Here is a 10,888-nt window from a genome sequence, read left to right as displayed (position 1 = left end):
ATAATGATCACAAAATCATGGTTTTAGTAGAATTATAATAATTCTTTTAAAGCGAAATCTTTAGAAAGTACTCTTTAATATAAGTTTCAGGAATATTTATTCTCTTGTAGTTTGATGTATTTTTGACCTAACCAACTGCACGACTTTTGTTGTGTATGCATAGTTGTGACTTCAACCAAAATACTTCTGCTACTGACACTACTACTACAACTACAATAATGATAATAATATCAACAATAACATCAATAACAACTACAACAATAATAATAATAATTCTTTCTACTAAGAGCACAAAACCTGAAATCTTGGTGGGAGGTGTGCTAGTCAATAATACTGACCCTAGTGCTGGACTGGTACTTTATTTTATCAACCCTGAAGGGATGATAGTCATATTCAACCTTTGCATATTTTGAACTCAAAATGTAAAGAGCCAGAAGCAATGCCACAGAGTATTTCATCTAACATAATAACAATTCTTCTAGCTTGATGCCTTATTAGTATTACTGATAATAATAATAATAATAACAACAATAATAAATCCTCTGGGACTTTGACTTCCAGACAGACAAGGTATTAGAGCGTTGAAGGCTGGATATAGTAACCTTTAGGAGGGACAAACAAGAGTGCCTAATAATTGATGTGGCAGTGCCAGGAGATCAATCATCATGAAGGAAAGAGAAAAGATTGATGAATATGGAGACCTGAGAATTGAGATCGCTAAGATGTGGCAGCTACGAGAGTCAAACATAAAGGTTATCCCTATTGTCATTGGAGCATTGGGTTCAATACCATCCAATCTGAAAAAGCATCTTAAAACTTTAGTAATACCCTACAACCTAGGAGTATTGCAAACCTCGCCTTTACTTGGAACTGCACACATATTGCGTAAAGTACCATCTGTTTGAGGTCCTTGTTGTGACTTGACAGACAGTACAAACCCCTGGTAGACACAATATCTTCAATCAACAACTTCACGATATTGTATACTAATATTGTATAATAATAATAATAATAATAATAATAATAATAATAATAATTGTTTCTAATTTAGGAACAAGATCAACAATTTTGAAGGGAAGGGTTAGTCAATACCATTGACTCCAGCACTTCACTCGTTCATTACTTCATTGACCTCAAAAGGATAATTAACCCAGTAGATTTTATTGACACCAGAGAAATAGGTGAAAGGAAAAGCCAACCTTGGTAGGATTTGAAATGAGAATGCAAAGAGCTGAAGAAAAATACTACAAAGCATTTTGTCTGATGCTTTAACAATTCTGCCAATCCACCACTACCTTAATAATAATTGTTTGTAACATAGACACAAGGCCAACAATTTTAAGTGAAGAAACTAAGTTGATATCATCAACCCCTATCCTACACTGGTATCATATTTTATTGAAGGATCAACAGGATTTGGAATCAGAATATAAAGAACCAGAAGAAATACTACAAGGTTTTTTTTTTCTAATGCGCCAACAATTTTTCCATTTTGCCATGTCTAAATTGCTTCTAACATAGACACAAGGCTAACAATTTTGAGGGTAAGGATGGTAAATGAGAATTAAAACATTTAGTATTACCTGGATCTGTGTGGACAAAGGATCCAACTAAGAAATCCATCACTGATAGGAAAATAATAACCAGCAACACCAACTGAACTCGAATCACCCATTTAACACCTGCTACATTAATACCTATTGGTGACAAAAAGAGAAAGAGGTAGATATAGGTAGATATATGGCTTTAATTATAGGGTTTTTTCTTCACACTCCTCTTTTAAGAGCAATATTTATTTTTCTGGTCATAAATACATGCATATATATATATATATATATATATATATATATATATATATATATATATATATATATATATATGTATGTATGTATGTATGTATGTATATATAAGACCAAACAGATTCCAAAGAGGTTTGAGTTGGTCTATGTCAACAAGACTAATATTATGTAGTAAAATCAATAAAAAGAGTAAAGTGAATTTTCTGTGAGGAGTGGAAGATTCAACCGTTTGGATAATGTCTTTCTTGAAGGAAAATTTGAACAGAGAGAAATAAATGAGATAACAGAATTTTACACACAATGCACACTATACACACACACACACACACACACACACACACACACACACACACACACACACACACACACACACACACACACACACACACGAATACAGTTATATTTGCTATAAAAATATATCAGGTCATCCCATAAGTTCTGTCCGATTTTACCTTTTTTAAAATTGAATGAAATTTAATAGTATTTTAGAATGTCTAATGGAATTAAAAATTATTTTTATGCATTTGTGTACATTTAAACTAATCAAATATTATTTTACAGAATAATAGAATTAAAATTTCTTTGATTAAAACCTTTTCTAACATTGAAGTATCCAAAGAGCATTTGAGGCACATAATGCTTTATGAGTACAAAACTGCACTACTTACTGATTATTACATACACAGACAGCCACAATGCATGAGATAATTTATATAAAATAACATTGCTTACCTAAAAGCAGCAGCACAACAGCAGTAGCAATCCCTCGTGCAATCCATGGATTAGAGTCTTCCATTAGACCCATAATGGATTCTCCAAAACCCATTACTGATAAGGAGCAACCAGCAGCCTGTAATAGAGTTATTAATTGATAATTTTCTACCACATATTCTCTACATAGAGTGTAGAGATGTTTGACATCTCTTATTTACAATATTTTCTTTATTATATGGCATGACGCCTGTTGTTATTTCTTGTTGTTTGTATTCGTAATTCTGTACCATGTTCTCCGTTTTGTTTTTTGTTTGTTTGTTTTTTTGTCTTTGTTGCCGTACACATTTGCTACCTTTCTTACAAAGGTGTCTAATACTCTTAGCTTAGACGTTTTGGGGGACAACCAGATCAAACCATCTCAAGTGTAACTGTCTGAAATGGTCATGACTTCTGGTACTTGACCGAAGAAAGAAAGCCAAGAATGACCCATCTTCTTTGCCTCTCCTTCTAATTGTTGTTTCTCTTGTCTGCCTTTGTGTTGTCTATCTGTCTGAACGTTTTAATCCCCTCTATTACGTTTTTGTTCCATTTATATATATATATATATATATATATATATATATATATATATATATATATATATATATATAAAACTGCTTTTAGTTTATGAGCCCTCTAACTAGGATTAAATGGATGCCTGGAAAGTAATCAATGTACATGATAGTCAGGAATGTAAAATATGGGGATCCAAAATTTCAGTCTTTGGTAATGAAACAATGATGATATATTTCTTTCAAAGTTGGTACTCCATTGGTTATGACAATGAGGATTCCAGCTGATCCAATCAATGGAACAACCTGCTCCAGGGAGATTCAATGAGACACAGAATGTGACAAGTCTGGCCTTTTGAAATACAGGTACTACTCATTTTTACCAGCTGAGTGGACAGGAGCAACATGAAATAAAGCACCTTGTTTAAGGACACAATGAACCACTGAGAGTTGAACTCACAACCTTATAATTGTGAGCTGGATACCCTAACCATTAAGCCACATGCCTTCACTTCTTTCAAAGTTAATACAGAAAAGAAATGCTTCCTACATGTCCCATGAAAATATTTAATCAAAGTTGAATATAATTATTCCATTGTTCATAAACTACAATTTTTACAATAGGTAGTTGGAATCTCTATATGAGATTCAAATCTATTATCAAAATTGTACCAACTATTAACATTCCATCATTCTCTTGAGCATGGTATATCTAAGACTGAATTATTCAATGTTTTTCGCTTTTCAAAATAGTAAGGTATAATTTGACAGAAATTTGGTTGCTATTTCTAGCACATTGATTGACCATGAAGATTTGGCAGTTATTTCTAGCATACCAATTGACTCCCTCTAAGTTTGTTGTAGTTTCTCCCTTTAAGAATTGTTACCTCATGAACTGAAAAAAAATTCTATCCAAAATAGAAATTCAAAATGATAATTACCTGCGAGAAGCAATACATTACACCAACGCTGCCACCAATTCTGCCTCCAAGTACATGTGAGATGAGGAAGTAGACTCCTCCACCATCCATCTTACATCGCTCACATACTCCAATGGCACTCAGGGACACAATTAAAACAACTCCCGATGAAAATAAAATAACTACAATAGCCAACCAAATCCCAGTGTTGCCCTGAAAGAAAGAAATTTTTTTATTACAATTTTCATTCCAATGAGGTCATATTTTATTTCTGAAAGACAGAATTAAAAATAAAGAGAAAAATTAAGATGATAATCCCACACTTTTTGTTCACTGTTTGGCATATCTTTTTGAATGTATACATGTATGGGCTAATAGGTTTCTAGAAACAAATGTGTTTACTGCAAGATATTCTTGTTACCTATGTCCACTGAAGTATGGAAGTAAAAACAAAACCTTTTCTTCTTTATTCAGTCAAGCAAATTGTGGTAAAACCACAGCTTGCGAAGACCTGTTGGAGCAAGCAAACTCGACTTGCGAAGACCTGTTGGGGCAAGCAAATTTGGCTTGCGAAGACCTGTTGGGGCAAGTGAAAGTGAAACCGTGATGGCACCTGTGCCCAGCGTCGCCTTCCTGGCACTTGTGCCGGTGACACATGCAAGACATTCGAGCGAGATCGTTGCCTGTGCCGCTGGACTGGCTCCTGTGCAGGTGGCACGTAAAATACACCATTTTGAGCATGGCCGTTGCCAGTACTGCCTGACTGGCCTTCATGCCGGTGGCACGTAAAAGCATCCGCTACACTCTCGGAGTGGTTGGCGTTAGGAAGGGCATCCAGCTGTAGAAACTCTGCCAAATCAGATTGGAGCCTGGTGTAGCCATCTGGTTCACCAGTCCTCAGTCAAATCATCCAACCTATGCTAGCATGGAAAGCGGACGTTAAACGATGATGATGATAATAATGATGAATAACAGTACAACACAATAGCAGTAGTAAGATTTGAACTTCTGACTATATGGTCAATTGTTTAGCATCTTAGCCTTACAGCTAATAATAATAATGTGATGTATATGACTGTGAACTAGTACTGAACTAGTGAGTCCCTGTTGTACTGCAGTTGTTGACTTGCATCCTTATGCAGAGTGTTTGACTAAAGCATAACAGGTTTTGCATAAATTTCACGAGTGGTTAGAAATAACAAAAGTCCTATGAATATTAGCAATTGTTAATACAATAACTAATCTATTCATGTTGAAATTGAAAGGCAATAAAAACACAGGAAACAAATTGTTTCCTTTGCTCAGTTTTATGAGAGAGTGTGTATAATCAAATATTTTGAGTCAGGCATATTACTGGTACATATTTTATTCCAGAAGGAATGTATGTATGTATGTATGTATGTATGGGTGACTCCATGTTACTGGACTTATATTTTACTCTTAAAATCCATAATTTTGTGTCAAAGGAGATGATTAAGGAGAAAATTATTCCTATGTGTCTTTGTATTATACAGTCATCATCATAATCATCATGGTTGTATAATAACTCATATTCCCAACTGAGACATCACAGAAATATTTAATATACATTTTAGTCATTGAGAAGGTTTTAACCATTTCAGTTCTGGTTCTGAATAAATAATATTCATAAAGCCATAAAAGCTACCATCAGACAGGATAGTAGTGCACAGGGAAAAAAACAATTATAATTCCATTTTTTCAGACATACATTTAATGTGATTGATTTTCTTGGTTATAGGGTTAATACTACAAAGTAACATGTATTGGTTTAACACATTGACAAAAGGGTACTTTCCTATTATTGACAGCCAATTGTTTTCTTTTTATTAAAGGATTAATAAACTATTACACTTGTGAGATGGGTGTAATAGATGATTGGCAGACTTTCAGAATAATAGTTATCATTACCTCATGGAGAAAAGTACCAGTAAAAATTTAATGTAGTGATACCTATTCTGAAAGTCATTGATCAACTATTACACCTGTAATAGTTGATTTCTTATTTGTTAATCCTTTAGTAAGTCTGAAATTGACTGTCAATAATAGGGAAGTACCAACAAAGACCACAGATTGGTAAGGGAGGAGTATAATCAATTTAAATTGATCCAAGTAATCACCTGGCATTTATTTTATCTCAAAAGAATGAAAGACAAAGTCAATGGCAACAGGATTTAAACTGAATATAAAGACAAAATTAAATACTGCAAGACATTTTAAGTCCATTGTTCAATCATTTTTGAGACTTCCCTGTCATCAAATAGATATTGATATTAAATGGTTACATGAGTTTGAACAGTGCTGTTCTGATTAACAAATGATTAATGATAGTTATAAATCATGCTACAGCTGAACAAAGTGTCAGAGTTAAAACGATGAGATAATTATGCAAGTTCTGTTTAATTTTTGTCAAATGGGATTGATCCTGGTGTTATGAAAAAGCAAAGTAGCAAAAACTGTTTGTCTATTGACTAAAGCAGTGGTTTTCAAACTGTGGTCCGTGGACCACAGGGGGTCCACAAGGACAAGACAGGGGTCCGTGAACAGCAAATACTTTTTATGGGCAATTTGATTTTATATATGGTTTTTAATCGAAATCTTTTAATTGACAATAAGCCTATTTGTTAAATACTGTTAAATAAACAAATGTAAAAATATATGTTATTTTAAGCAAATATTTATGTATAAATTTCATAAGTGTTTATAAGGGGGTCCCTAAGGTAAAGCCTGAAATATAAAGGGGTCCGCAAGTCAAAATGTTTGAAAACCCCCTGGACTAAAGTATTTGGGAAATTATTCTGTGTACTTCAGTCATGATAGACTATTTGTATTCAACTCAAATTATCTTACAATACATTACAATGTAAAGAAAGGCAGTGAGTTGGGAGAATCATTAGTATGTTGGACAAAATGCTCAGTAGCATTTCTTCCAGTTTTTTACATTTTGAATTCAAATACTGCCAAGGTTGATTTTGCCTTTCATTCTTTCAGGGTCAATAAAATAAAGACCAGTTGAATACTGGGGTCAGTGTAAATTGATTTTTTCCCTTCTATCAAAATTTCAAGCTTTGTGCCTATAGTAGAAAAAAAGAATTATAATGTAAAGAATGTGAAAACCTCCCAAGCTTGTAGTTTAGGTTTCATGGCATTTAAGCTAATGAAAGATAAATCTCTCTCAAGACAGGATGCCTGTCTAATCTCCTTGACAGATGAGGTATGCTGAGACCCCCTTCGGTCATGACTGACCATGGGATTGCACCTAGAAAGTTACCCTCCGAGGCACAAGTCCAGGCAAGGTTGTTTATAGAAGACCAGCAGTCACCCATGCATACTGGTCTCCCCTCTCCACGCCACAAGCTGTCCTGAGAAGGAATTAGCAAGAACCCTACCAAAACATTGCTCCTTTCCAACATCCCATACCTCTTAATGTAAGATAGATCTGATTATAGATTGACAATACATTGTAGTATCATAAGAAAAGACTAACTACAACCATTATGAATAGAGAGATCATTCTCATGTGTCATGTTGTTTAGCTGTCATTAATTTTTCTTTTATTTTTTTATACTGGTTATAGTCGTTGGTCAGGTTCTTATCATATTGATTGCATTTTATTGAACTGCAAAGTTAAGGGACATAAAAGGGACCATAGAAACAACAACACTGGGTTTTTTTTAGATTGGTGTTAATATGAACACACAAAATACCAACACATGTATGCACACACAAACATACACACACATACGATAGGCTTTAGTACAGTTTCCATGTACTAAATTACACTCATGAGGCTACAGAAGAAAATAAATACTTGTCCAAGGTACCAAGCAGTGAGATGAAACCTGAAAACAAGTGGTTGTGAAGTGAACTTCTTAAATACACATCCACATTTGTACCTGAGAGATGTGACAAATTTATAGAAGTAAAGAAACCAATCTTACCACAATCCATCCCATTCGCAGAAAGATAACAACTCCAAGTAAGTTGATAAGACAGGACGTAAAAACACCATCCCAAGTCCCAAATAGAATGGGTTCGGAGATGAAAAAATTGGCTTTCCACCATGGTTTATGGGATAATTGCTGAAAAAGAAAAGAAAATATACATATATATAATTATACTGAAGAATATTTGCAATAATAATGGTTTGTAACAAGCAAAAGGCCCCTTATTTTGGTGGGTCAGGACGACTGGCTGAACTGATCTCAGTTCATATACTTATTGTTGTTGGCACTCCATCGCTTACGACGTCGAGGGTTCCAGTTGATCCGATCAACAAAACAGCCTGCTCGTGAAATTAACGTGCAAGTGGCTGAGCACTCCACAGATACGTGTACCATTAACGTAGTTCTTGGGGATATTCAGTGTGACACAGTGTGACAAGGCTGACCCTTTGAATTACAGGCACAACAGAAACGGGAAGAGTGAGAGAAAGTTGTGGTGGAAGAGTACAGCAGGGTTCGCCACCATACCCTGCCGGAGCCTCGTGGAGCTTTAGGTGTTTTCGCTCAATAAACACTCACAACGCCCGGTCTGGGAATCGAAACCGTGATCCTATGACCGCGAGTCCGCTGCTCTAACTACTGGGCCATTGCACCTCCACTCATATACTTAAGAGGATGGAAAAACAAAGCTGTAATATTTTGTCTCAGAGAAACTTCCTAAAGAGACTTGTATGTTAAAATACACACCAGTCTCTCAGACAGACCAGTGTCACAGCATTATAAATGTTATTCACATCACTAATTTAATCTAATGATGTTTCAAATGAATATATTGATATAATACAATCATTTGAAAATGAGTTTCAGATTGATGAAAAGAGACTTTGGAATATTGCAATATTTGTGCTGTTCCCTAGAGCATTAGATTAGAATAGATTAGATTAGATGGAACTTGCTACTCATGATGCGAGGATCAGATATTTAAATGAATGTCACTGATTCAGTTTGCTTTAATTTCCATCATGACCATCACCACAAAAATAAGAAGAGCAAAAAAAAAAAAAAGCAATAGAAAAATGTGAAGGAAAAAGAAGCCATTCCTTCTATGATGGACCTAGAGACTGTTTAGCAGATGATGAGATATGAACTGTCAACTTTTCAGCTTAGTATGCAAGCACTCAACCGACTAGACAAGATGTGACTCAACAAAACTATGACATATTAAAAAAGAAATAGTTTTTGTTAACTGTTCTGTTAAAAGCTGGTAGTAATTGCTATACATGATATCTGAGTTACTGCTGTAAGTGTGCAATAATCTAGTAATTGTTAATTTGCAACTGGAGAACAAGCAGTGGAATTTCATAATGACTAATTACAATTTTCAGGGTTACTATACCATTGTATACATAACTAGTAGAGTGACAAGTTACACATTCATTATAAATGTTCTGCACAACTGATTGTATGGTTAAGCAGCTAAACTGTTGGTTTAATGGGTAAGGCAATTATTACTTCCCAACGTTATGTGGTGTCGCATGAAATTGAAGCTGTTGAATGTCCTTCAGACATTTTCCTTATTTTATTTATAGTAAAATTTCAATTCCTGATTGAGCCATTTTCTTATCAGGTTTTTTTTCTTTTTTTAAATGTTTTATTGACATAATAGTTGCTTGTAAATTAAGAAACCATTATAGCAGCAGTAATAGTAACAGTAGCAGACATTATCAACTGCCAAAAATTTTATATCTATTTAATCATATCTTTTATATTGTACTTGTTTCAGTCACTGGGCTGTGGCCATGCTGGGGCACTGCCTTAATACCCAGTACTTATTTTTTAAAGCCTGGTACTAATTCTGTATGTCTCTTTGCTAAACCAGCAGGGATGTAAACAAACCAAAACCAGTTGTCAAAGAGGTAAGGAGACATGCACAAAGACACTCACACATATATAGAGAGAGGTGGATACACACACATGATGGGTTTCTTTCAATTTCCATCTATCAAATCCTCTCACAAGGCTTTGGTCAGCCTGAAGGCTATAGTAGAAACACTTACTCAAGGTACCACTCAGTGGAAGTGAACCCAGAACCATGTGGTTCTGAAGCAAACTAACTCCTTATTGCACAGCCATGCCAGAAGACATTCAACACAGATTTGTCTTTTTAATTATTATTAGCAATAATATGCTACTCTTGGACTAACCAGTACCATATTCTTGGCAATAACATTTGTTATTTTACTGTCAATCCTTTCTTTAATGGAAATTATGTCTCTGGGTAAAATCATACAGAGTGTTCAAAAAGTCTCTCCGCAGTGAATTTTTTCCCAAGATGTATTTCAAAACATGTGTAGAAGAGTCAACTTATGTATTGAATATGAAGGATGACACTTTCAACACCTCTTATAAAGTTTATTTTTAAAGTCTTGTAAAGTCTAATATATTCTTTTTGTAGTCTTATACCATCTTATAAATATTTATTTTGCAATGAAAAATACTTACTGCGGAGAAACTTTTTGAACACCCCGTAGAATAAACTAACAGATACAATTTATTATTGACTAGCAGTATAACCCGACGTTGTCCGGGTGTGACTTATTACGCCAACTACGATAAGTCTTGCTAGGTGAAAATCAACTAAAAAAGAAAACCTTACAATGGAAAAACCCTTATGATGTAAATATGTTCATAATTCAAAAGACGATGAAATTAATAGGGAAAGTCTAAAAGCTTTACTGATTTTTAACATATTCATAGGTCTATCAAGATACCTCGGACTTATAAAACCAGAGTTTGACCTAATTTCCATGATGAGATTACAACTCCCCTTTCTGAAATGGATACTGGTCTGTCACAAGGTTAACATTCCAGCTGGTGCTGGTGTTCATTTACAGTTGAGTGGACTGGAGCAATGAGAAATGAAGTGTTTTGATCAAGAATAC

General features: G+C 34.5%; 1 protein-coding gene across 2 annotated transcripts in view; it reads right to left on the bottom strand.

The window, feature by feature from the left end:
- Positions 1 to 10,888, bottom strand: part of LOC106874677 (solute carrier family 12 member 8) — a 74,799-nt gene that overhangs the window by 17,711 nt on the left and 46,200 nt on the right. For both annotated transcript variants that reach the window (XM_089351489.1, XM_089351490.1), the window contains exons 3-6: positions 7,944 to 8,084; positions 4,006 to 4,197; positions 2,532 to 2,649; positions 1,584 to 1,697 (exon numbers count right to left, since the gene is read on the bottom strand). In XM_089351489.1, coding sequence (XP_089207615.1) covers positions 1,584 to 1,697; positions 2,532 to 2,649; positions 4,006 to 4,197; positions 7,944 to 8,084 — 565 coding nt within the window. The remainder of the gene's footprint in view (positions 1 to 1,583; positions 1,698 to 2,531; positions 2,650 to 4,005; positions 4,198 to 7,943; positions 8,085 to 10,888) is intronic.

This window comes from Octopus bimaculoides, chromosome 4 (assembly GCF_046866305.1).
Source record: "Octopus bimaculoides isolate indiv1 chromosome 4, ASM4686630v1, whole genome shotgun sequence".
NCBI classification, from domain to species: domain Eukaryota; kingdom Metazoa; phylum Mollusca; class Cephalopoda; order Octopoda; family Octopodidae; genus Octopus; species Octopus bimaculoides.
The sequence above is the reverse complement of the archived record's forward strand: the minus strand, read 5'-3'. Positions and strand labels throughout refer to the sequence as shown.